This window comes from Symphalangus syndactylus, chromosome 20, assembly GCF_028878055.3.
Source record: "Symphalangus syndactylus isolate Jambi chromosome 20, NHGRI_mSymSyn1-v2.1_pri, whole genome shotgun sequence".
Classification (NCBI taxonomy): Eukaryota; Metazoa; Chordata; class Mammalia; order Primates; family Hylobatidae; genus Symphalangus; species Symphalangus syndactylus.
Window position 1 is genome coordinate 24,965,065 of NC_072442.2, and position 25,486 is coordinate 24,990,550.

The 25,486-nt window shown below is 49.7% G+C and overlaps 2 protein-coding genes across 6 annotated transcripts in view; one reads left to right on the top strand and one right to left on the bottom strand.

Annotated features, from left to right (window-relative positions):
- The first annotated feature begins 1,909 nt into the window (after nt 1–1,909).
- On the top strand, nt 1,910–15,675 carry ZNHIT3 (zinc finger HIT-type containing 3). Of its 5 annotated transcripts, none has more exons than XM_063628624.1 (6): nt 1,939–2,657; nt 4,233–5,445; nt 5,587–5,618; nt 10,760–10,846; nt 11,866–11,949; nt 13,164–13,701. In XM_063628624.1, exons 2-6 carry the CDS (start codon nt 5,318–5,320, stop codon nt 13,343–13,345), a joined length of 513 nt encoding a protein of 170 aa, XP_063484694.1. In that variant the 5' UTR covers nt 1,939–2,657; nt 4,233–5,317; the 3' UTR covers nt 13,346–13,701. The 5 variants fall into 5 exon arrangements, with proteins under 5 accessions (XP_055113046.1, XP_055113048.1, XP_055113047.1 ...); XM_055257070.2 differs by lacking the exon at nt 1,939–2,657 and having other exon boundaries at nt 4,575–4,651; nt 5,275–5,445; XM_055257071.2 differs by lacking the exon at nt 13,164–13,701 and adding an exon at nt 15,566–15,675 and having other exon boundaries at nt 1,910–5,445.
- MYO19 (myosin XIX) overlaps nt 14,200–25,486 on the bottom strand; it is a 37,400-nt gene continuing 26,113 nt past the window's right edge. The window contains 12 exon segments of the mRNA XM_063628609.1: nt 14,200–14,244; nt 14,247–14,366; nt 16,217–16,510; nt 17,048–17,133; nt 18,777–18,906; nt 19,016–19,182; nt 21,029–21,132; nt 21,880–21,950; nt 23,230–23,337; nt 24,377–24,529; nt 24,884–25,060; nt 25,322–25,435. Of these exon segments, the coding sequence (XP_063484679.1) occupies nt 14,209–14,244; nt 14,247–14,366; nt 16,217–16,510; nt 17,048–17,133; nt 18,777–18,906; nt 19,016–19,182; nt 21,029–21,132; nt 21,880–21,950; nt 23,230–23,337; nt 24,377–24,529; nt 24,884–25,060; nt 25,322–25,435 (1,560 nt within the window). The 3' untranslated portion in view covers nt 14,200–14,208.

Sequence of the window (25,486 nt, forward strand, 5' to 3'; positions counted from 1 at the left end):
TGCTAAGAACTCCACAATGTACTGTTATATTTGCTTGAACCAGTTATCATTTAAAGAGATTAAAAAGGTAAAAATGGGCTGGGCGTAGTGGCTCACATCTGTAATCTCCAGCACTTTGGGAGGCCAAGGCGGGTGGATCACCTGATGTCAGGAGTTCGAGACCAGCCTGGCCAACATGACGAAACCCCGTCTCTACTAAAAATACAAAAATTAGCCAGGTGCAGTGGCGGGCACCTGTAGTCCCAGCTACTCGGGAGGCTGAGGCAGGAGAATTGCTTGAACTCGGGAGGCGGAGGTTGCAGTGAGCTGAGATCGCGCCATTGCACTCCAGCCTGAGTGACAGAATGACACATTGTCTCAAAAAAAAAAAAAGTAAAAAAATTTTTTGAATTTACCTGTATGTTTACAATTTTTGGTACTCCTTTGTGCAGATCCAAATTTCCATCTCATGTCATTTTCCTTTTGCCCGAATAACTTTCTTGAACATTTCTTGTAGTGTAGATCTACTAGTGAAGAATCCTGTTGGGTTTTGTCTAAAAAAATCTGTTTCTTGTCCTCATTTTTAAATGATAAGGAAATAAACCTGGGGTCTCAGTTCCTCTTCCCCACCCCTCACTGAGCAGAGTTTTTATGCACTGCTGCCACGTGGGAGGTGGAGATGGGTTCAGAGGTTTGTGAAAAGCTTGGCGCTGCACGCCCACTCCACAGGGAACCTTTAGAGGCTTCTTGGGGAAGCTCGTTGGGTAGCTCTGACTCCTTTCATCTCTGTGTGTCCTTGGGAATGTCAGGTGGAAGATCGATGTGCATTTGCAAATGGGAGTGAGTGTGAGAAAAGAAAAATGTGGGGTTATGGCTGGTAGGGTGTGTTCAGGGGGCAAAGGTGACCTCTGTTGTCTGTGCTCTCCCACCAGTTCTGGGACTGTGGAGAATGCAATTGTTCTCCATCCCTTTTGTATTTTGGAAGTTCTCCATGAAGTCTAACTGCAGGTCATACTGTCATTTAGTCTAGAGTTGGAGGATGGATATAATTTCATGAGTATGAAATAATATGCAGAGTTGTTGGACACCAATTACTGGGCCCACCCACTCCACCAGAACTCAGGTCCCTTCATTTGACTCCCACTGGCAACGTCACTCACTTTAACACCTGAATTACTCTCTCTTAGATACCAGAGGGGAAACGGAGGCACGCAGGTGAGAACGTGGCAGCAGTCCCTAAAAGTCACTTCTGGTGCTGGCCCTGGCTCATCCGTGCCCTAGGGGAGGAATGCAAGTGTTAGAGCTGCGGAAAGGAGCTGAGATCTAGCAGGGCTCGCCCTTATCAACCTCCGCCTCTAACAAGGGCCACACAGCACGTAGGGGAGATTAGGCCGATCTGCCCACCCCATCGCGGGAGGCCAGGAGGGTGGAAGGCAGTGGATCGCGCCCTAGCGAGCAACCCACATGCTCTGGAAGTGCGGTTCAACTTTCACCAGGCTACTGCGGCCGGCCGGCCAGCTGTCAGCGGGCACTCCGCCCCCCGGGGCCGTCCGCAAGCGCTGGGCGGTGGGCACCGTGGGGAACCGCCCCTGGACAGCCAGTGGCACGCGGAGCCCTCGGTGAGCGCAGGCCCTGCTTTCCCGTAGGAATACTCGTGGGCATCGGGTCGCCCGCTTCGCCCCCGCGCTCTAGACGCACTTTCCTGCCGCCTGGCGATGTCCGAACTGCCTATCAGAGCCTGGACTTACTCTTCCCGGTGCGGCCAGACCGCTGAGCCTCCCGCAAGGGGTGGGGCGTAGGCTGGGCGCCAGCTGCGCGGGAATCCGGGCGAGCGCGCTCCACCCGGGCAGTGCGGGCCTAGAGCGCCCTCTGGCGGGACGGGGCGTGGCATTGCGCGTCTCCAGCCTTGGGATTGGCCCGGACTCGCCTTCTACGCACCAGACAGCGCTGCCAGGAGGCAGAGCTCTGAAAACCTCGACAACGACGCCTCTCTCTCCAGTGCCCGCACTGCGTCCCAAGCTGACAGCCTTGGGCGGCCATTAGGACGGGTCTGGAGGGGACATCAGTGTGGACATCTAGTTGCTGGGCCTGGGGTCACAGCCCCCTTTCTTGTCTGAGCTGGCCACTGCCCGGAGGAGCTGCGCTGTGGGCCTTAGTGTGCCACCACCTAACAGCCATCGCGGCTGAGCCCACCTCCTTTCCCGGACATTAGAGGACGAGGGGTGCGCAGGTCGGGGAAAGCTGGGGGCATCCAGATATCCAGAGTAGAGGAGGGGCCTCTTCCCTGCGTGGATGTGCATGGGAGGGATTCCAGGAATTTAATTTTCTTTTCTCTTTTCTTTTCTTTTGAGATGGAGTCTCGCTCTGTCACCAAGCTGGAGTGCAGTGGCGCGATCTGGGCTCACTGCAACCTCCGCCTCCCGGGTTCAAGCGATTCCCCTGCCTCAGCCTCCCAAGTAGCTGGGACTGCAGGCACGTGCCACCACACCTGGCTAATTTTTTGTATTTTAGTAGAGATGGGGTTTCACCATGTTGGCCAGGATGGTCTCGATCTCCTGACCTCATGATCTGCCCGCCTTGGCCTCCCAAAGTGCTGGGATTACAGGCGTGAGCCACCGCGCCTCGTCGAATTTTCTTTTTTCTTTTTTTTTCTGTAGTCATCATCTCTCCACTCGCAGGTAGGGGAGTCAGCGTGGTTTGTATGCGGGTGGGAGGGATTGAGCCCCTGAAAATGGTTAGGATTGTCTTTGGCCTCAGCCTCGGTACACACATCACAGGGCAAATCAAGCAGACAGTGGTGAGTCCGCCACAGTGGGCAAATTTCTACCCATGCCAGACAGTGCACAGGATCTTTTTTTTCTCTCTCTCTCTCTTCCTTTTGAGACAAGGTCCTGCTCTGTCACCCAGGCTGGAGTGCAGTGGCGTGATCTCCACTCACTGCAACTTCCGCCTCCTGGGCTCAAGCGATTTTCCCACCTCAGCCTCCCCAGTAGCTGGGATTACAGGCTCATGCCACTGACCCCCGCTAATTTTCGTATCTTTTTGGGTACAGATGGGTTTTCGCCATGTCGCCCAGGCTGGTCTTGAACTCCTGGGCTCAAGCCATGTGCCCGCCTTGGCCTCCCAAAGTGCTAGGATTACTGGTGTGAGCCACCTTACCTGGCAGGGCACAGGGTTTTAAATTAAATTTAATTTTTGTTTTTAATTTTTAGAGACAGAGTCCTGCTCTGTTGCCCAGGCTGGAGTGCAGTAGCGTGATCTTGGCTCACTACAATCTCTGCCTCTCAAGTTCTGGCGATTCTTGTGCCTCAGCCTCCCTAGTAGTTGGGATTACAGGTGTGCACCACCACACCCAGTTAATTTTTTCTATTTTTAGCAGAGACAGGTTTTGCTATGTTAGCCAGGCTGGTCTTGAACTCCTGGCCTCAAGTGATCTGCCTGCCTTGGCCTCCCAAAGTGCTGGGATCACAGGCGTGAGCCACTGCGCCTGGCCTAAATTTTTCTTCTTTAAGACGGGGTCTCTGGAACGCAGTGGCACAATCATAACTCACTGTAGCCTTGAACTCCTGGGCTCAAGTGAGCCTCCAGCCTCAACCTTCTAAGTAGCTGGGACTACAGGCTGGTGCGACCATGCCCGGCTTGGCACAGGATTTAAATATGGCCCTGGACAAGTCACTGGCCTTCTCTGGCCTTCCCAGGTAAGCTTGGACTTTCCGGGACGCTTCAAGTTCAAATCATCAGTGGTACAACTGTTGAACAATATGAGGAACGCTGCGGGTTACTGGGCCTGTGTGGACCCGTTTTGGATTCTAGGCTGCGTCCTGGGCAGAAGTTGGAGGCTGGGACAACTGCAAGCAGGACAGGCAGGTGGCCAGAGGGCCCAGCAGCTTCAGCACTGAGGACTGGACTGGGTCGCCACGCCCAAAGGAAGGATAATTACTCACTTCCCACTCAAGAAGCAGATGGCAGAACCGTTTTGGAGGAGCATGGCTTGGGGCCTGGGACCTATGTTCATGCGGTCCAGATGGAGGTCCATGAGAGTTAAGATTCTTTCTAGATATCATGTAGCACTTCTGATTACAAAACTTTTTGCACATGGTCTCCTCTCTGCTTTACAACAGCTCAGGAAAGTAGGCCCAAACATCCACTTTAATAGATGAGGGAGCTCAGAGCGGGTAACCAACCCCTCCAAGTCACACACAGCCAGGGAGGGGGTTGAGCCAAGGTTCAAACCACTACCTTGGTTGTTGCAGATACATCCCTGCAGACACGTTTATTGAAGAGGGACCCTGAAGGCTGAACAGCCAACACAGAAGAGGAGGCACTTGGGAGTAAGGGTGATTTATGGCCCTGAGAGAGCCCAGTGCAGGTAGGATAGGAGCTAAGGTAAGGCTGGGCCATGCCTAGCTGCAAGCAAATTTCCTTAAAAAACAAAAAACGTGACTTTGTCTAAACCTAAAGTTTGTGGTGGCATTCAAGTCCCATCATAGCCCATCTGTCCAGACTCATCTGCCTGGGATCACCATCTTGGGACTAGTGGTCACTGGCCTGCTTCCTGGTCAATTAGCTTCCGGGACTAGGGGGAGGTATGAGGAGCCTAGAGTGCAAAATTTAAGAAGCACTCACTCTCAGGGGCGTGCAGGTGCAGGGTAGCAACAGCAGGACTCTAAGAGTGAGTATCTTTCCTCCCCGTTTCCCCTTCCTACTTTCACTCTAAGCATTAAGTTCCCAGAGGACAGAGACGACTTCTTCATTAGAAGACCCGGGGGGGGCCCAGCACTGAAGGGCTCACAGTTGGAGCTCAAACATTTGCCAGTGTTCAGGCTCATCTTTCTTTCCCCAGTGAAAAATGGCCTAGGTTGGGAAGGGCAGGTTCCTGTCTACTGCGTGATCCAACCGATTCTGGTTCGCCCAATGTCTGGACTTGCCCTTTGCCAAGAATAAGCAGATGAGACGGGTGGACGAACCCCAATGTCCCTGCAAGATTCAGGAAGTCCCAGCCAGAAAGTAAAGGACGTTTAGTTCCACCTATTGTTTTCTTTTTAACATGCGGGGCAACACACCTGGACAGTGTCTCGCAAGATGGCTTGCTCCAAGCCACACGGCCGCACAGGGACAGGGACTGGGCTACATAACAAGTTCTTCGACGCTATGATCTAATCAAGGAAAACCTGGGACGCAGCTGCTAGGTGCACATCGAGTGTATCGACGCTCTACTTACGAGGACTGGAACACTGAGCAGGATCAGTCCATTGCTTTTGCCTACCTGCTGAGCGCTGATTGGTCCCCGTTTAGGAAACGGAAAAAAAGGGCGTGCACGCGAGCTCGGCTGCGTGAGATGCGCGCGGCGGCACGGGAAGCAGTCTCCTTCCATAAGACCATGGCGTCGCTCAAATGTAGCACCGTCGTCTGCGTGATCTGCTTGGAGAAGCCCAAATACCGCTGTCCAGCCTGCCGCGTGCCCTAGTGAGCGGGGAGGTCGCGGGGTCCGGGGGCGCGGGTGTCCGGCCACGGCGGGAGGGCGGGAGGCCGGGCGGGAGCCGGCGGGCTGCTGGAGGGGCCGCGGACCCTCGGGGCTGACGCGGCCTGTGGCCTCTGTTGTTACAGCTGCTCGGTAGCCTGCTTCCGGAAGCACAAAGGTGAGCCCCGTCCCCGCCAGCCCTCGGCCCCCTCTGCGCACGGGGCAGCCCCCACGTCCAGCCTCTGTCTTGGGGGCGTGGACCCTTGGGCTGCGCTTCCTTTCCCGCCTCGGGTCTCCGCGGGTTCTGCAGGAACCTTGCTTCCTCTGACTTGGTCCCTGGTGTCATAGGCCTCTCCCTGTGTGTTGGACAGTTCCCTTTGTTGTCCCTGCCTGTAATCGCTCTCAGGGTTTTGGTCAGTAGCTTTTCTTCTACCCCTCTCCTCCTGCTGCGTGCTACTCTTTCTTGCTTAGAAATAGTTACCGATTGCTTTTCCCACCGAGGTCTACCCTAGCAGTTTCTTCCTCAGTATTCTGATGTAGCCCCTCACCATTTGGCTGAAACTGCGCTAAGTTTAACAATATTTTCACTCGTGTAAATAATGTCTTGTTAGAAACAAAGAGGTAAGTCCATGTACAATACAAGGAGAAGTCCTTGATTTGTTAAGAGAAAAAAAAAAACCAAGTAAGTTCTTTGTATGATGTGAACGCACTTTTGTACAGTCAAAAAGAAGTGACCTGGCCGGGTGTGGTGGCTCACGCCTGTGATCCCGGCACTTTGAGAGGCCAAGGCGGGTGGATCACCTGAGCCCAGGAGTTCGAGACCAGCCTGGCCAACATGGTGAAACTCCGTCTCTACTAAGAATACAAAAATTAGCCGGGCGAGGTGGCATGCGCCTGTATTCCCAGCTACGCAGGAGGCTGAGGCAGGAGAATCGCTTGAACCCGGGAGGCAGAGGTTGCAGTGAGCCGAGATCGCACCACTGCACTCCATCCTGGGCTACAGAGCCAGACTCAGTCTGGAAAAAAAAAGAAAAAAAAGTTTGACGTAGGCGGGGCGCGGTGGGTCACGCCTGTAATCCCAGCACTTTGGGAGGCCGAGGCGGGCGGATCACAAGGTCAGGAGATAGAGACCATCCTGGCTAACGCGGTGAAACCCCGTCTCTACTAAAAATACAAAAAATTAGCCGGGCGTAGTGGCGGGCGCCTGTAGTCCCAGCTACTCGGGAGGCTGAGGCCGGAGAATGGCGTGAACCCGGGAGGCAGAGCTTGCAGTGAGCCGAGATTGCGCCACTGCACTCCAGCCTGGGCGACACAGCAAGACTCCGTCTCAAAAAAATAAATAAATAAATAAAAAATAAATTGCTGCACACTAAGGTACTGTGTAACACTAGAACTTACTCCTCCCATCTGGCTGTAATTTTTTATCCATTAACCAACTTCTCCCCAGCCCCCTACCCTCTACTCTTCCCAGCCTCTAGTTACCACTATTCTGCTCTCTACTTCTGTGAAGTCAACTTGCTTAGCATCCACGTGTTAACAAGAACATCTTTCTGTGCCTGGCTTATTTCACTTAACATGATGTCCTTTGGGCTCATCCATGTTGCTGCAAGTGACAGGATTTCATGGTATTTTATGGCTAATATCCAGTGTGTATATGTACCACATTTCTTTATCCATCTGTTGGTGGATCCTTAGGTTGATTCCATATCTTGGCTGTTGTGACTAGCAGTAAACGCAGGAGTGCAGGTATCTCTTCGACAGACTGATTTCATTTCCTTTGGATATATACGCAGTAGTGGGATTGCTGGATCATATGGTAGTTCTATTCGTAGTTTTTTTAGGAACCTCCATGCTGTTTTCCATAATGACTATACCAGTTTACATTTCCAATAACAGTGCAGTGTATAAGAGTTCCCTTTTCTCCACATCCTTGCCAACATGTTATTTTTTTCTTTTTGATAATAGCCATTCTTACTGTGGTGAGATGGTATCTCATTGTGGTCTTGACTTGCATGTCCCTAATGATTAGTGATGTTGAACATTTTTTCATGTACTTGTTGGCCATTTGTATGTCTTCTTTTGAGAAGTGTCTGTTTGGGTCATTTGCCCATTTTTGTTTTTTTTTTGAGACGGAGTCTTGCTCTTGTCGCCCAGGCTGGAGTACAATGGCGCAGTCTCTGCTTACTGCAACCGCCGCTTCCGGGGTTCAAGTGATTCTCCTGCCACAGCCTCCAGAGTAGCTGGGATTACAGGTGCCTGCTGGCTGATTTTTGTATTTTTAGTAGAGACAAGGTTTCACCATGTTGGCCAGGCTGGTCTTGAGCTTTTGACCTCAGGTGATCCACCTGCCTCGGCCTCCCAAAGGGCTGGGATTACAGGTGTGAGCCACCATGCCCGGCCCATTTGTCCACTTAATTATTATTATTTTTTTTTTTATTTTTTTTGCTGTTGAGCTCCTTGTGTATTCTAGATATTAACCCTTTGTCAAGTGAATATTTTGCAAATATTTTCTCCCATCCTACAGGTTGTCTCTTCACTCTGTTGTTTCCTTTGTTGTACAGAAGCTTTTTTGTGTCATAGAATTCCATTTGCCTATTTTTGCTTTTGTTGCCTGTGTTTTTGAGATTTTATTCATAAAATCTTTGCCTAGACCAATGTCCTGAAGCATTTCCCCTGTGTTTTCCTGTAGTAGTTTCAGGTCTTACATTTAGGTCTTTAATCCATTTTGATGTTTATATATGGTGACAGATAAGGATCTAGTTTCATTCTTCTGCATATGGTTATCCTTACAGTTATCCTATTTTTCCAGTACCATTTATTGAAGAGTGTTTTTTTTCCCAGTATATGCTCTTGGTGCCTTTGTGAAAAGTCAGTTGGCTGTAAATGTGTGAATTTATATCTGGGTTCTCTATTCTATTCCATTGATCTATGTGTCTATTTTTATGCTAGTACCATGCTGTTTAGATATTATAGCTTTGTAGTATATTTCGAGGCCAAGTAGTGGTGATGCCTCTAGCCTTGTTCTGTTTGCTCAGGATTGCTTTGGCTATTGGGGGTCTTTTGTGGTTCCATATTAATTTTAGAATTTTTTTTTGAAATTTCTGTGAACAGTATCATTGGTAATTTGATAGGGATTGCATTGACTCTGCAGATTACTTTGGGTAGTATGGTCATTTTGATATTTATTTTTCTTATTGGTGGATATTTACATTAATTTTGCCTTTGTTGCTGCTATAGGCAGTGTTAAAGTGGTATTTAATAAAGAATAATTTTTATCAGAAATTTCTAATAGCCACATCTGTTGTACACTTTTCATTTGTTTTTTTATTTTTATTTTTTTGCAACAAAGTCTTGCTCTGTCACCCAGGCTGGAGTGCAGTGTTGCTCAGTATAGCCTTGACTTCCTGGGCTCAGGCAATCCTCCTACCTCAGCCTCCCAAGTAGTTGGGACTGCAGGCGTGTGCCACCATGCCTGGCTTATTTATTTTTAATTTTAATTTTTGTGCAGATGAAGGCTCACTGTATTGCCTGGGCTGGTCTTGAATTCCTGGGCTCAAGTGATCCTTCCACCTTGGCCTCCCAAAGCATTGGGATTACAGACGTGAGCTACCCATGCCCAGCCTGTCATCTTTCTTGATTCCTATGAGTATCTGCTGTGTTTGGCTTCTTCTTTCTTGACATTCTTCTTTGGAGGCTGGGAAGATACCGATCTGTGGTATTCTCTCCTCCCTTTCTCCCTTAGAAGTCCTAACGAGGCCTGACCCTATTATAGCTTCTGAGGTCAGATGAGATAGGGTGCATTCAGGGTGGCATAGCTGTAGATTCTCCTTGTTTTCTTTTTTTTCTTTTTTTCTTTTTGAGACAGGGTCTTGCTCTTTTGCCCAGGATGGAGTGCAGTGGCGTGATCACAGCTCATTGCACCCTTGGCCTCCTGGGCCCAAGTGATCCTCCCACCTTAGCCTCCTGAGTAACGGAGACAAATTTTATTTTTCGTAGAGACAGAGTCTCGCTGTATTGCCTAGGCTGGTCTTGGACTCCTGGGCTTAAGCAATCCTCCTGCCTCAACCTCCCAAATTGCTGGGATTACAGGCAGGAGCCACTCTGCCCAGCCTCTCCTTCCTTTTGCCAGATCTCTCTCTTGAAATTTGGTCCTTGACTTTTATTCCTAGGTAGGTGATCTCTCTTTCACTTTAACCTTTTTTTTTTTCTTGCTGACATCCAACTCTTTAGCTTCAGCCTCTTTTTGAGCCCCTTAGACACAAATGTATTTTGGGGTCAAGTACAACCCAGAAAATTCACCTCTCCTTCAGTCCCTCCTGCTGTGTTCCTTACACATATAGCATAGCCGTAAAGTTAGACCTGGATTCCAAATCTGCCTCTGCTACTTACTAGCTGTGGACCCCAGTGGACAAGTTTATTACAAGAAAATTTATTCCTTTCATCTGTAAGTGGAATTAACAGTCTCCATGTCATGGGGGCTTTGTAAAGGTTCATTGAGCCACTATGTATCTCACTGTGTACCTGGCACAGTGCTTGGCACTTAAGTCACTAGCAGCTGTTGTAACTGCCACCTACCTGACTAGAACCTTTCCATAGCATATTGTCAAATCTACATTTTAAGTCTCTACAATCTGGTCCTGCCTTTATGTCCTCAGAACCCTTTCCTGTGACTTCATGCTCTGTTGATTCTCTGTCACCCAGGCTGGAGTGCAGTGACACAATCACAGCTCACTGCAGCCTTGACACACTGAGCTTAAGTGATCCTCCTGCCTCAGCCTCCCAAGTAGCTGAGACCACATGCATGTACCACCATGCCTGGATGATTTTTTTTTATTTTTTGTAGAGACATAGTCTCGCTAGGTTGCCCAGGCTGGTCTCAAACTCCTGGGCTCAAATGATCCTCCCACCTTGGCCTCCGAGTGTTAGGATTACAGGCGTGAGCCAGCACAGTTGGCCTGTTGACTTTGTAAGTTCTTTGGTTGTTTTGCCTCTAGTTTTATCCCATCTGGTATCTGGTTTGCAGCAGCTATTTCAAACACCCCAGTTAATTGTGGTGAGAATTTTGTAAGATTTGGCAGGGTAGGGAGGATGGGGACAGGTTCTTGGGGTGCATGAATGAGTCCTGCTTTCTCAGCCTGCTGGCGGTTTTCCTTAACCTCCCTCTTGCTTTGATCTCTCACTTCTTCCACATTCCTGGGCACCCACCCACATCCCTTACCCCAGACACTTGCTTCCTACCTAGATGCTAGCTTGATGGGGAGATGCAGCCTTGTCGCTGAAATGGAGGTAATGTGGGCCTGGGATTTGTGTCTTTTTCAGAACGATGCAACCCTGAAACTCGTCCTGTTGAGAAAAAAATAAGATCAGCTCTTCCTACCAAAACCATAAAGCCTGTGGAAAACAAAGGTGGGTTGGTTGACTTCAAACAAATCTACGAGGGACTTCACATAGAATAAGTCGAAAGGAAGGAAAAGTGGAGAGTGGGGCTGGTCAGGGAATCCAAAACAATAGCTTCATTGGGAAGCAACAGCTTCCTTAGCCCTGAGCATCAGGAGTGGGACCATGTCATCATGGGTGATATTGAGGCAACAGCCTGAAAGCAGTATTCAGGAGAAGAAAAATGGGCAGAAGACAGATGAGAAAGGCCATGGCTGTGGTTTGGGGGTTTGTGGTGGGCCCTGCTGGCAGGAGCCTTCTCTAACCCACAGCTGCTGGTCTCCCTCCCTGAATCTGGCTGGGGCTGTCAGTTCACCTGAGCTCAGCTCAGGCCGGAGGCTTTTTTTGTCCTAGATCATCTCACTGCTGCTGGGGGTTCATAGCAGTAGTGGGCTGTCGACCCATCTGTCCAGTCATCTGAACGTTCTTTAATACCTCCTGGGTGTCATGTACCATGCCAGGCTCTGAAAGCAGCCCCTCTGGTGCCACCAAAGAGGTGTTGAACATTCACTCCAAAGGCATGGCCCATTTTTGCCCTTTGAGAAACTTCCAGGTTGGGTTCAGGCACTGCCAGCAGTTTCTGCCCATGCTGAAAGCACAGGAGATTCTGCTTGGCTGGTTTTTACAGAGCATCCAGTTAATTGGCCTATCACAGGGTTGGAGCCATGTTGAGGTGGGGATGGGCAGTAAGTTATTAGACAACCGAGGTCTAAGCCTAAAGACCACAGGACCACATATACAGTAAGGATGTGAACACTAGGGTGCATTTGTTAAAATCACCAATTCTTTCACTTAGCCTCCCTCTTCTAAAAAAGGCGTGTTAGTATAGTCACAAACTCTGGAGGATTTTTGTCTGTACCTGCTTGAATATCCCTATCACTATCACATGTGCGTGCACACATTTTTATCCTGTTGAAGTAGTGGTTAAAATCTGGTGCCCAGGCCTCCTTTTTAGTCATGAGTCATTTTGACTGTTTTGTATTCCTTAGATGATGATGACAACTCTGTAGCTGATTTTCTCAATAGTGATGAGGAAGAAGACAGAGTTTCTTTGCAGAATTTAAAGAATTTAGGTAAGTCTGTGCTATGCTTGTCAATCGTTGAGATACATTTACTGTGTTGTAAGGATTGTGATTTTTAAAAAAGTTATTAAATCCTTGAATAAGTATGCCATGTAGGGCTCTTACTATCTAGCCACATAATCTGTAAACATACAGGGTTTCACACCTCCCAGCCTGCCCACACCATTCCTTCTGCCTGGAATCCTGCTGGTCTTGTGGGTTGGCAAAATTCTGCTCCTCCTTCAAGCCTTGGTTCAAGTTTTCTTCGCTCAGCTAAGCTTTTCTTGACCTTTTGTGTCTCTTTCAGAATTAGGCACTTTTTTGGCTTCCCATAGCAACTTGGACTTACTAGTAATAAATCACTGTTACATTTCATGATAATTTGTCTCTCACATAATGATTTGTACAGCAGGGTCCTGTATTCCCAGATCCCCAGTGCTCAGCTCACAGTCCAGCCCTTAACGCAAACTGGTTATCACATGATTTGATTTAGGGGGAAACAGGTGTTGCCATTTTTGTAGCACTGCTTATTCAGTCCTTACAACATTCTGTTACATGTGCACGGTGTCTGTTAATTTCATTCTTCCCATTTCATAGAATCATATTAAAAGGTTATGCTTTGCACTTAGTCTCATGGTAATGATTCGTTAGACTGAGTTTGGAGCTGAGCTGGTAATAGGTGTGAAAAATTTTACAGACTGTAAAGTACAATGCAGGTATTATTGTTGGTTCCCTGCTACTGGTGCTGCTGCACGCCAAATCGCATGCTTAGACATCATTCAGAGTATTTCGTATAGCTGTCTTCACCAATGGCAACTTTTATGGTTAAAAAGAAAGAAAACATGCCAGCAGCTTAATGCTACTATTTGCTTTGTGATTGTGCTGATAAAGCATTTTTTCTTAGCTGAAGTGGCACGAAGTTACAATATTTACAAAGATACCAAGAACTGGTATCTGTTACTGCATTTAATGTGGAAATAGTTTGATATGCCGATCTTACCTTTCATTTTATAGAGGTGGGGTCTCGCCATGTTGCCCAGGCTGGTCTTGAACTCCTGAGCTCAAGCGATCTGCCCACCTTGACCTCCCTAATTGCTGGTATTACAGGCATGAGCCACCACGCCTTGCTCATAGTTTATTACACTTGAAATATTTCTTCACTTTTCAGCCATCTCCATGTGTTTCCACTTGAACTCAGATTGGCTTCTTTTCTTGTTAATTTTTAGGGGAATCTGCAACATTAAGAAGCTTATTGCTCAATCCACACCTCAGGCAGTTGATGGTCAACCTCGATCAGGGGGAAGACAAAGCAAAGCTCATGAGAGCTTACATGCAAGAACCCTTGTTTGTGGAGTTTGCAGACTGCTGTTTAGGAATTGTGGAGCCATCCCAGAATGAGGATTCTTAAGATGGATTATTATGCTGCTTGCTCAAGCGTGTGCTTGACTCCCAGAACCTGCCTGCTCCCTCTCCCAGGAGACCAGCTAGTGGGGGTGGGGGGGGGGGCGCTCAGGCAAAAGAGGTTTGCAGGATGCAGACTAGGTTATGCAGGCCTTTACCGGCATTGATGTGGCTCATGTTTCAGGCAGACATGGGGTCCTTAAGGTGGCAAGTCCTTTATGGAGAGAAAACTTGACATTCAGATGGTTGTTTTTAAATGTTTTACTTTTGGTACAGTTGATAGACATCATAAATGATATCAAGCTTTACACTTCATATGGAGTTAAACTTGGTCAGTGTTAATAAAATCAAAAGATGTGGTGATTCTACTGTACATTGCATTATTCATAGTTTAATTGTTTGAAATTACATTAAATAAATCAACTAATTAAATACTAAAGTTTTCTTCCTTTTTAAAGGAAATAACCACAAAATTTTCCCCAGCCCAAATTCCAGCGCCAATTTTAGACCAACTTTGGCTGTTTTCTTCCAAAAGTGCTTATGTGGAATTGCGGTCCCCAATGTAGTGACAGTCAGTCATGACTGCTGCTGAGTTTGATCTGTGAAGGTAGTGAAACGTGGCCCTGGTGTTTCTTAACCCTGGTTTGGTAACTACCAGCCCTGACACCATCAGTGCTTGATGTAGCCTGGAGCCCCAGGCGCCCACTGACACACTGGGCACGGGGCCCTGGCTCGAAGGCTGGAGCCGTCACTGTTGTTCATGTGCATTTGGAGCACTGTGGGAATAGTCTGGCAGCTGTGTGCTGATTAAATGTCTTTGGGCAAGGCAGGGGGCAGGAAAAGGCCTTGTGGAAACAAAGGCACCAAGGATCACCCCAGCCCAGTGAAGGCAGAAGAGGTCACATGTGGATCAGCCTGTGTCTTTCCAGCAGAATCTGATTAAAGCCTGTAACGCTGTAGCGCGAAGGTTCAGGGCAGATGTCAGCATACCGCAGTGGAGACTTTCTGCAGTGAAACTTTATCAATCCCTAGAGGGGAGAGAGATGCAGCTTTAGCACCAGTTCCTGGGAGTGCCAGGGCCTAACAGAACCCCACAGAGCAGACCCTAAAAATGCAAGGAGGTATGGACAAGTACTAGTATTGGGGGCCACAGCAGGATTAAAATAGCATTACATCCACTCAGTGTGAGACAGATGAGGAAACCCTAGGAGGAGGTGCTCCCTAAGAGGAATGTCTGTCACATTCCTATGACTGCTTAAAGCCAGAAGAGCAAAACATTTACCCTTCTGTTTAGCAGGCCTGTGTGTTTTCATGGGAGATTTCATCCAGATTAAGGCCTATAGTAATTCCTCTGAATGGAAATTGTTGTTTCCTTCGGCCTTGCCATTTCACTTACTCCTTGCTGTGGCTCCATGCAGTAGGTTGAGTATTAGCCTATTTTATAGACAGACTCCAAGAAAATGTGTCTTAGCCAAGATCATCCAGTGAATGAGGCAGATCCAGGACCCAGACCCTGGGGTTCTACCTCCCAGTGCAACACATTTTCACCTTTCCTCGGCCACTTTATTCTATGAGGCCTGGCTTACTGCGGTGACTCACAAAGCCCTGAGTGACACTGACTTCCTGAGTGTGCTGGCTGACTTTTTCCTGGATGCTTATATAAAAACAGCTGGGCACAGTGGCTCACACCTGTAATCCCAGCACTTTGGGAGGGCAAGGCAGGCGGATCACTTGAGGTCAGGAGTTCGAGACCAGCCTGGCCAATATGGCGAAACCCCGTCTCTTAAAAATACAAAAAAAAAATATAGCCAGGCATGGTGGCACATGCCCTGTAGTCCCAGCTATTCGGGAGGCTGAGGCAGGAGAATCGCTTAAACCCATTGCACTCCATCCTGGGCAACAGAATGAGACTCCATGTCAAAAAATTAAATAACATGAAAAAAAAAAAACCACAGAGAACTTGGACGACTGACCCTGCTTGTCATTTCGTCAGCTAGAAAAGGAGAAAAACAAGCAATACAATTTGAGGAAAACATGGTGCCAAATCCAGTGCCATTTGAGGTAACAAACTCCTCACAACCAAAGTTGTGATGTGGGACTAATTAGATTATTTGCTCTCAAGTCTTGGGTAGTTTCTTTTTTGCTATGTCTCGTGAATTTTTCCTCTTTTCTGTAATTGACCTATTATTACCCTAAGCCAAAGTTTTTTTTTTTTTTTTTTTTTTAGACGGACTCTCGTCCTGTCACCCAGGCTGGAGTGCAGTGGTGCAATCTCGGCTCACTGCAACCTCTCCCTCCCAGATTCAAGCAATTCTCGTGCCTCAGCCTCCCGGGTAGCTGGGACTACAGGCACCTGCCACTACGTCCAACCAATTTTTGTATTTTTAGTAGAGATGGGGTTTCCCCATGTTGACCAGGCTGGTCTTGAACTCCTGACCTCAGGTGATACGCCCGCCTCGGCTTCCCAAAGTGCTGGGATTATAGGCGTGAGCCACCGCTCCAGGCCCTAAGCTAAACTTTCATCACCTCCTGCTCCTGACTCATCTAAAGCCTTGGTTCTCACAGTGTGGTTCATGGAGCATCAGAATCAGCTGGGAGCTTGCTAGAAACGCAGCATTGCATTTGGAAATCGGACTAAAAGATTTAGAGATGCTGAAATAAGAAGCAGTTTTTAAAAAGATAAAGGGCTCTGGAATATTCTCAGTTATAACAAATAATCCAAACCTGCAGCTGGTTGGGATGTGCAGGCCTCTGGTTTACCCAGTAGGGTTAGGGACGGATCTTGTCCCAGCCTCAGTCTCACTCCCACTGTGAACTTGTAGGCTTTGCTCCTACTGTTCTCAGGAACAAAGCTGTCGTGGCCATCCCACACACGTACCTGAGGCAGCGCTCGGATGGACGTGACACCAGCCTGGTCTTGTGCTGTCTGGACAGTGTAGCTACTGGGGCTGCCCCTGGGGAGCTGGAGGCAGGCCCAGACCACTAATTTCCTCTGAAAGCTGCCTACACCCATAGCTGTATTGGCCAGGACCAGTCCCAGGGGCCAGAGGCGGATTATTGCCTCCAGGAGCCTGGTCTGCAACGGCGAGGTGCTCAGGGAACAGGGAGCTTGAGAGAAGTGTTTTTCTTCCACACCATCCAGCTCTTTAGCAGCAAGGCAGGCCATTCTGATCTTAAAAAGCAAACATCCCTTTATAGCTTTATAAACATCCCTTTATAGCTTTAGATTTATCTAGCCCTCTTAGCAGAAAATGGAAATCAAAACTGTCTTTAACAAATCATCTTAACAAGGTGAACTGAAGGCACCTGGTTGCAAACAGCTGGCTGCCCTGAACCAAACTGGTTCCATATGGCACAAGTCTATACACCCCAGGCAATTGTGCTTAGGCCTTACATACGCTACTTGAAAACAAGATAACAATCCATCAAGATATAACTGATATGCCATAAAACCCAGTCTTCTAAAGTGTACATCCCAGAGTTTGGTATATTCCCAGAGTTGCTTATACCACTCTTTACCTTCATAACCACCCTGCAGGGTAGGTGTTACTGTGCCCACTGCATACACGAGGAATATGAGGCCCACAGAGGCTGAACAACCTGCCCAGGGCCACCTGCATTGCAGTGGCAGAGCCAGCATTCCCACTCGGGTGCATCTGGTCCCCAAAATTGATCCACTGCCCACCCCGACTTCTTGGGTCTTACTTACTCTCCACTTCTGCCATGCACGCTTGATGACTGTGGCAGCTGCATGCAGCCTCTGGATGTGTTTCCGAGTTAACCAGGAACGAACGGCTAAGAGGTTTGCCCAGAAACAAGAAAGAGAATTTAATAAAGGGGCCATAAGAGCTGTCAGTGACCTGGCTGCAGCAGCACCACAGTTGCTGTCAAAGTTTCAAATATGTTTTTATTTCAATAAATTGCTACAAATAAGGTTCTAAAATCAATACATAAGGTAAAATTGGCTTTTAAACATCCCTTACACTGCCCACACGCTTGAATACATCTACACAACACAGTGAAGGGGCACTGGGGAGAAGGACTGGCTGAGGGCCCAGCAGTCACTTCCCGTCTCAGGCTGGGTCCAGGTCAGCACCCAGGGAATGGGAGGGGTCTGGATTATCTGTGCCTTTAAAAACTGTCTTTTTTTTTTTTTTTTTTTTAAATCCTCAGTTGAATTTGTTTGATTTATGCATCCCTGATCTCACATCACCATATACCCAAACACTGATACAATTGATAGATGGTGGTAATTTTTATTCCCTTCTCTACAATTTCAGCAATTTTGTTTCTTTTTTTTTTTTTTTTTTTTGAGACAGGGTCTTGCCCAGGCTGGAGTGCAGTGGCACGAACAGCTTATTCTAGCCTCTGTAAGGCTGTAGCTTCAATCTCTCAGGCTCAAGCAATCCTCTTGCCTCAGCCTCTGGAGTAACTGGGACCAGAGGCACGGTTAATTATGTTGTTGTTGTTTTTGTTTTTGTTTTTTTTTTTTGAGAAAGTCTTGCTCTGTCACCCAGGCTGGAGTACAATGGTGCAATCTCAGCTCACTGCAACCTCTGCCTCCTGGGTTGAGGTGATTCTCCTGCCTCAGCCTCCTGAGTAGCTAGGATTATAGATGCATACTACCACGCTTGGCTAATATTTGTATTGTTAGTAGAGAAAGGGTTTTGCCATGTTGCCCGGCTGGTATCAAATTCCTGGGCTCAAGTGATCCTCCCACCTCAGCCTCCCAAAATGCTGGGATTACAGGAGCAAACTACCGTGCCCAGCTTCCTTATATAATTTTTTAATGCCTACAAACACAGAAACACACCTTACAAGGATGGCATCGCCCTTAATATGTAGTTTGGCATCTAGGTATGAATATCATTTTGGAAGTGGTTCTCCATTAAATTTATAATATTCTTCAAAAACACTTAGTGCATCATAGGGATGGTCCAGTCCATCATTTGGCCATGACGTCACCACTGTTCGACATCTGGGTTCTAACACTTTTCCTTTTCAAAATAAGACCACTATGAACATGTTGGTTAATACATCTTTTCATTTGATGAACTCCTTTTGGTTTTTACCTTCTCCTTAAATTCATTCCAGCCCTAGAGCCCAGCAGGTAATGGTTTGAGTTGTCATAAAGGGAAAAAAAGTTGGCCTAAACAGCTGTCAGGGTCTGAGAAAGAGGAATTAAAGACAACGTTTAGCCTCCACTTCTTACAGAGCACCTTTGTTTGTGGAGTGACTTGGTTTCCATTGAACTGGAGACACGTTATGGGTGAGGGGGACAGGGAATTTGAATCCCAGCACACCACAGGGACATGCCATCCATCTCTTCAGGCTGGGACACAGCTTCAGGAGATGGGGACTTGACAAGCTATGTTTCAAAGGAAACCAACATCCTGTGGGGTCTGTGTGCAGTGCTGACAGGTGACCTGCCCACCTACCTGCCTGGATGAGCGTGGTGGCCCGCCGCTGCCGCTCCTGCTCTCGGTGCCGGTGTTGCCTCCAGCCACCCTGGATGCAGCGCGCACACTGCTCCAGCACCCGGGCACGCCCGCATTCCAGAAGCTCCAGCTGGGAGAAAAGGCATCCACTGAGGGCAGCCTCTTCTCCCCCCACCCCCTCTTGCTGAGGAGAGCACACTGCTTGCCTCTGTAACCTCCTCATCCCCAAACCAGCTCACCATGGAGTCAGTCATGAACACCTTGGTCCTGCCACAGTGCATGGGGGCTGGCATGACCTCAGCCGAGTCACCAGGTATGGCTGCTGCCTGAGTTAGGACCGGCAGAGTGTGGAGAATGTCCTGGATGAGAGGTTCAAGTGTGGCTTCCTCGCTGTGTGGACGCCATTCTGGGGGAGGGAGATGGCCCCATCAGTGCGTGGTCATCTCTACATGCCTCTGTGGCCTGAAGAAACTGTCTTTGGCCTCCCTAGCATTCTACAGGTCTCTTTCCTGCTGTTCTTGGCTCTAGCTATTTTATCCTCGTTCTTCTTTTGGAGGAAGCCACAAACAGCCTCTCTATTGTCCCTCAGGGTGCTGGCTGTCCCGTGGAGCCTTGGAATACCCACTTGCGCCTGTGTGTCCTGGGGTGTCCCACAGCCTCTGCTGCCATGAGTCCCTTTGGGCAGGCTGGCAGAGGGTGCTTGACACCTGGAAGGGTGACTCCTTCCAAGCTTGGAATCCCAGACTGCTCAGCCAGCATTTGTTTCCAAGGCCACAAACATATATCCTGAGGGCCAAATAGGCCCTCAGCCCCTACCCCTCAACTCCCCACCATGTATGGGAAAAGGGAGATCCAATCCCAGCCCTTAGTTTGGGAATCTTCTACTGCAAATAAAAAGAATAAATTAAAAAATAAATTAAAAAAATCCCAGCCCTGCAAAGGTCCCGCGTCCCACTGCCTGCCCTCCCGCAGCTCGCAGGGCTGACTCCTGGAGGGGCAGGATTTACCTGAGGGCTCTGACCACCTTAGCTGCCCAGTGCCTCTCTGGAGACAGAGGCTGCCAAAGGAGACACCACAGATGAGAAACTGCAGCAAAATCAACCAGGGGCCAGAAGAGCTTTGGGCAAGAGACACGGAACAGGACAACAAACCATGGAGAGGGAGAAGAAAGGAGAAAGGGTGAAAGGAAAGTGAAAACTGCCCAGGAGGGGAGGAAACAAAGCAGGATTGCCCCAACGGCTGTGAGGGGCCCAGGGTAAGACTGGGTGGGAAGGGCAGCGGTGCTGGGCTGGGGTCTTGCCGAGGCGGGGCCCCCCCGGCAGCCTGTCCTTGGCCTGTTCTCCCTCTGCCTGTGTCTGGGCCCTATGGCTCCCACAGCCTCTCTTTTATCTGCATGCTGACAACCCCCATATGAGGGCCTCCAGATCTTTCCCTTGAGACTAAAGCCTGCCTAAGTGCCTTGCAGACTTCTCCACTGGACCTGCAGGACAAGTCACCCATGCCCAGGCTCTTCAGCCTCCCTGAACCTCTTTTCCTCTTGCTTTTCCTCACTGCTCAGGCTAAGTTAATTTACTCCTTTCCTCTCCCTCTACATCTAGTCAAGGCCCTACCAAGACCGACCAGTTTCTTCCAACAAACATTTCCCGACTGTGCCCATATTTCTTGTTTCTCTCTATTGGGGCAACTTTGCAGCCTCACTCCCACGGCCCTCCATGGTGCCCCCAGAGTGGTGTCCAGAAAGTGTGAGGCTGATAGAATCATTTGCTCCCTCCCCTGCAGTGCCTGCTCATCTGCCCAGAGAATAAAGTCCAGATTCCTTGATGGAGCCCTACCTGCCACTCCAGCCTCACCTGCCCCAGTTCTCTGCCTCAATGAACCAGCAACACAGAACGGTCTGGAGTTCCTCATACCCACACTTCTGCCTCAAGCCTCTAGGCCTTTGTTCAGATTACATCTGTCATGTGGACCACCCGTCACCTGGCTAATCCAATCTATTCTCAGATACTACCTCCTCCAGGAAGCCTTCCCCAATTCACACCTCCCTAGCACCACCCACAGCATCCTGCTCATAGCTCTGCCTTTCCACTTTCCACACTATTTGTCTTTTTTGAATCTGTTTCCCCCACTGAACCAAAACCAGGGCTGTGTTTTATTCACCAGTAAGCCCCAGCCCCTAGCCCTGAGACAGGGCACAGGGTAGATGGTCAGTAAATTGTGGTTGCACAAATGACTAACTCATGGGTCCCACTCACCAGGGAGCCATTTGGCAGGATATGGGCTGTGGGGGCCAGAGGATGTGCGAGGACGAAGCCTTCTTAGTAACTTGTATCGTTCTACAAAGTTTTGGTGAGAGACCCTGGAAGCCAAAGCAGGCAGAAGGAGAGAATTACTTCATCTGTGAGCCAGGTAAACGGCTCAGGGCTCAACAGAAGTTATTCTATTTAATCAGCTCAACAACACAGAACGGTGCTGCCCTCCCCGAGTATCCCCACTGAATGTGAATGTGGTTTTGAAGCGATTTCTAGGATCACTTAGTTGGAAGCCCATAAAGACCATTTAAAATGGGTCTGCTCTCCCTGCTGCCTTGGTCTACCAACACAAAGCATCTCTTGTGTTAGCAAGGGATTTGCTGGATGCCTCCCTCCAAAGGGGCTGACAGGCCTCTCCCCAAACAATTGGACCACTCCTATGATGCAGACATGCTTGGCCACATCTCCCCTCTGACCTCTCTGACCCCAGTCTCCTCTGCCTCCCCCAGATCTCCCTGCTCCCCATCAAGGCAACACTTCTCAGATAGCTAATGGCACCTGATATCTGCACTTCCTCCCAATTGCTTGTCAGCCCTCCTGAGTATGGCTTCTGTCCCCAACATTGTACCAATGTGGCTTTTGTCACAGCCATCAGCTGGGTACAAAATAGTGTACAATAAGTGAATGGATAAACGAATGGGTGCTGCTCCCTAGTTCCCAGTTGACTTCTACAGACCAGCCTCTTTCTCTTCATCTCCACGTCTCACTCTGGGTTGGGCAGGCTCTTGCCCGATGAGAGTCCTGAGCCCCACTCTGCACTGGCCCTGCACTGTGCCGTGATCAAGCCCACTCACCGGATGGGGAAGCCAGCAGCACTGATATGGATGGTCTCCACGAGGCCACAGGCCTCCAGCTGGCTCAGGACCTGCAAGGGTGGGGAGACAGGGCAGGCACCTGCAGCATGGGGCCAGCAGGCCAGAAATGCCATTCTCTTGGCCCTTCTTCTTAGGCCCTGGCCAGTGCCGAGCTGCAGGCTCTCCCAAGGCTTGGCTAATAGGGGTATCTCCTTGGGGCAGTGAGAAACTGAGGGACCTTGAAAACAAATCTCCCTGCTAGAAAGGGTCCTGGTGGTCCCAAGTCCCCCTCATCCGACGCGTGGCTTCTGATACAGCTGAGGCAAGTGATGTCCTGGCTCCGTCTCACCCTGCCCTCAGTGTAGTCTCACTACCACACAACCCAGCCCAGGCAAATTTCCAGTTTGGATTGTTTTCATTGTCTGCAGGCATTAGAGGGTGGTTCACAGCTGAGAGGCAGGGAAGATTATACTATGAAGATTCTTCTGTGACCTGAACCCAGGTCTTTACCACAGAGCTGAGTTGTTCTGGCTACAAACCTGAAGGCCACATCTACCAGGCCACACCTTCAGCAGTGCCCAGCATTCACCCTTCATCCACATCCCTCAGAACCTGGAACCCCAAGAAAAGGGCAGCTGCTGGCTAGAGTGCTTTTGTTAGATTAGAAAAAAATGATACCAGCTGAGTGTGGTGGCTGCTCACGCCTGTAATCCCAGCACTTTGGGATGCTGAGGCGGGCAGATTACCTGAGGTCAGGAGTTCGAGACCAGCCTGGCTAACATGGTGAAACCCCATCTCTACTAAAAATACAAAAATTAGCCGGGAGCCGGGTGTGGTGGTGCGTACCTGTAATCCCAGCTATTTGGGAGACTGAGGCAAGAGAATCACTTCAACTTGGGAGGTGGAAGTTGCAGTGAGCTGAGATTGCATCACTGCACTCCAGCCTGGGTGACAAGAGTGAGGGTCGGTCTCAAAAAAAAAAGAAAAAAATGATACCTCCAGTGAGAAATGGCTGCACTGTGCGGGGACTGTATGGTGACGCAGACTTTCAGCTAATCACAAGAGACACCCATTCCTCTGGGCAGCTTCAGTCTCTCATCAGGGTACACGGCTCAAAAAAACAAGATGCACTGGAACTTGCCTCCCTGGCTAGGCTACTATGCACAGACCACACAACCATACATGCCTGCCCTGCCACAGCAAGGGAGATGGGTCCTCTCTCATGTCAGGCCTGGCCGGAGAGACCACCTCTGTTCACTCCATTTGGAGCAGATGTCCTGCCCTTCATCTTTCCAGGGCCTTGGCCAGATGGGGCTTGGTGCAAAGCAGCTTTGGCCTGGTGTTAATTACCTCCTCTTGGAGAAAGGTCTGAGCCTGGCCCTGGCTGTTGGGCTTGATGCAGCGAATGTAGTGGGGCGTGGTGCTGTGTAGGACCTGCAGAAGCTGCTCCAGTGAGGCCTGCAGATGAGAGACCATGGGGTTAGGCAGGGAGAGGGGCTGCCCAGGGCCATCAACTGGGCTCTGGTTAGTAACTACATCAAATGCCTCCAGCGGGCCCTTCCATGATCCTGAGACCAGGAATCTCCTGTGCAGGGATGACTGCTGCAGGCTCTCAATGAGCAGGCTCAGAGCACATTCCTCTCTCGACTTCCCATGCTCCTCACCTCTGTCTTATGGGACCCTTCTCAACCTGTGACCCTCCCTGACTGGTCTCCCTGAATCCAATCTCCTCCTCTTTCCCCTCCCCACTTCTCCCCAGGGCAATCTTCTTAGAAAAGAACAATCTCAAAACTTCTTGCCATTCATCCAGCAACAAGTGTTATCACTCAGCTCATCCTGTGTGCTGGAGGCTGTGCCACAGGCTGCCTGCTGCCATGTCAGAGCTCAGTCCAATGGGCCACACATGTTGGATGAACACCCTCGGGGGTGTGTCTGAGGCTGGGTAGGAAGGTGCTAATCAAACTTGGTTTTCCAGGTGCCTCCTTAAGGAGGTGGTGATAAAGCTAAAGTCTGAAGGATGAGAAGGACTAAACTAGGAAAAGGGGCGTGGAGGATGGGAGTGAGGTGGAGCTGATGGGGCAGTGGTCAAGAGTATCCCAGGAAGGTGGGGCAGTACATGCAAGGACTGAGAGGTGGTAGAAAGCAGACGATGTGAGAGAAGTGAGTGAGGGTAGGGTTAGAGCAGGAAGCTAGACAGCTGGGGATGAGCCAGGTCAAACAAGCTCATGTAGCTGATCCTCTTCCCATGAGCACCCCACTGGCAGGGTGTGAGAGGCTGCATAGTGCCCCCATAGGCCCCTAGGCTTCCCATCATATTATACCTGATAGCCTATTTGTCTACTGTTTCTGTCTTCCACACTGAAGTATAAACTCCAGGGGACTGGGACCACATCTACTTGACTTGCCACTGCTCCCCAACAAACAGCACCGATCCTGGCAGGTGCTCAATAAATATTTGTGAGACTGTGGAGTGAACCAATCAGCATATCAGACCCACCTTGAACTTGGACACCACGGTCAACACAGGGGCCCTGCTCTGGCCAGAGGGTTCCTCCTGGGTCTTCTCTTTGGGGTTAGTAGGAAACAGCCCCATGATCAGGGGGTCCTGGGATTGCTGCAGGAGCCTGGTCAGCTCAGGTGGGATAGGGTCCTAGTGGGAAATGGCAAGAGCAGCAGTGAGGGCAGGTGGAGCTTCTGCCCAGGGCCATCCACTGCCCACCCAAGCCGCAGATGACAGGGCTTCCAGGTAGGACAGGGCCCGAGTCCAAGAGAAGGTCCACTGGACAACCAGAGACCTGGAGATCCAGTCTAACATGGGTTATCTCCAGGCGGGTCATGCTCGACTAGTGGAGACCTCAGACAGGTGGGCCCAAGATGGTGATTCTGGATTCTGGGAGGAGGTTCAGGAGAGAAAGGACTCACGATGGGAAACTACTACGTCTGCATAGCAAAGACCCAGCACCTCGTTTCTCGCAGGCCCCACAGGGCATGGCCCAGCACGTACCTTGTTCTTCTCCACCAGGCCTGCTGTGTGGTACCGCACAGGCCCCGCATAATGCACCACAATGAAGCTGGGCTCCCGGCTGAGCTTATTGTGGCCCAGGCAGGGGCTGCCTGCCAGGGCAGTCTCAATGCGTGTCTGGAGCTGGGCTGCGCTGCTTGGTCGATTGAGGCGGCATTCCTGTGGGATGGGAACAGGGGGTCAGCCACATACATGAGAGTGTCTCACCACAACCCTCACTGTCCCCATCCTGTGACCCCCATGACAGCAGACATCACACAGGCATCATAGTGTCCCCAACAGGGAGGAAATATAGCAGTAAGCAGATCTATCTGGCAGACTGGGAGGAGAGAGGCACAGAGAGGAAACAGGATAATCATCAAGGCCCCAGAAAACCCAAAGGCCAACTCTGGTGCTCGGCTCATTAGCTGACCTCCCCACCTCATTTATGAGGGAGCAGATGCTGATGGGGCTTCCCTCAATGAGATCCAAACAGGGCTGGTTGTCCTGGTAGTTGACGAACGACCACTCCAGGCCCTCAACTGCGTATTCCTCCTAAAGAACAAGGTGGGATGGGGTGGGAGAAGGCAACCATGGTCTGATGTC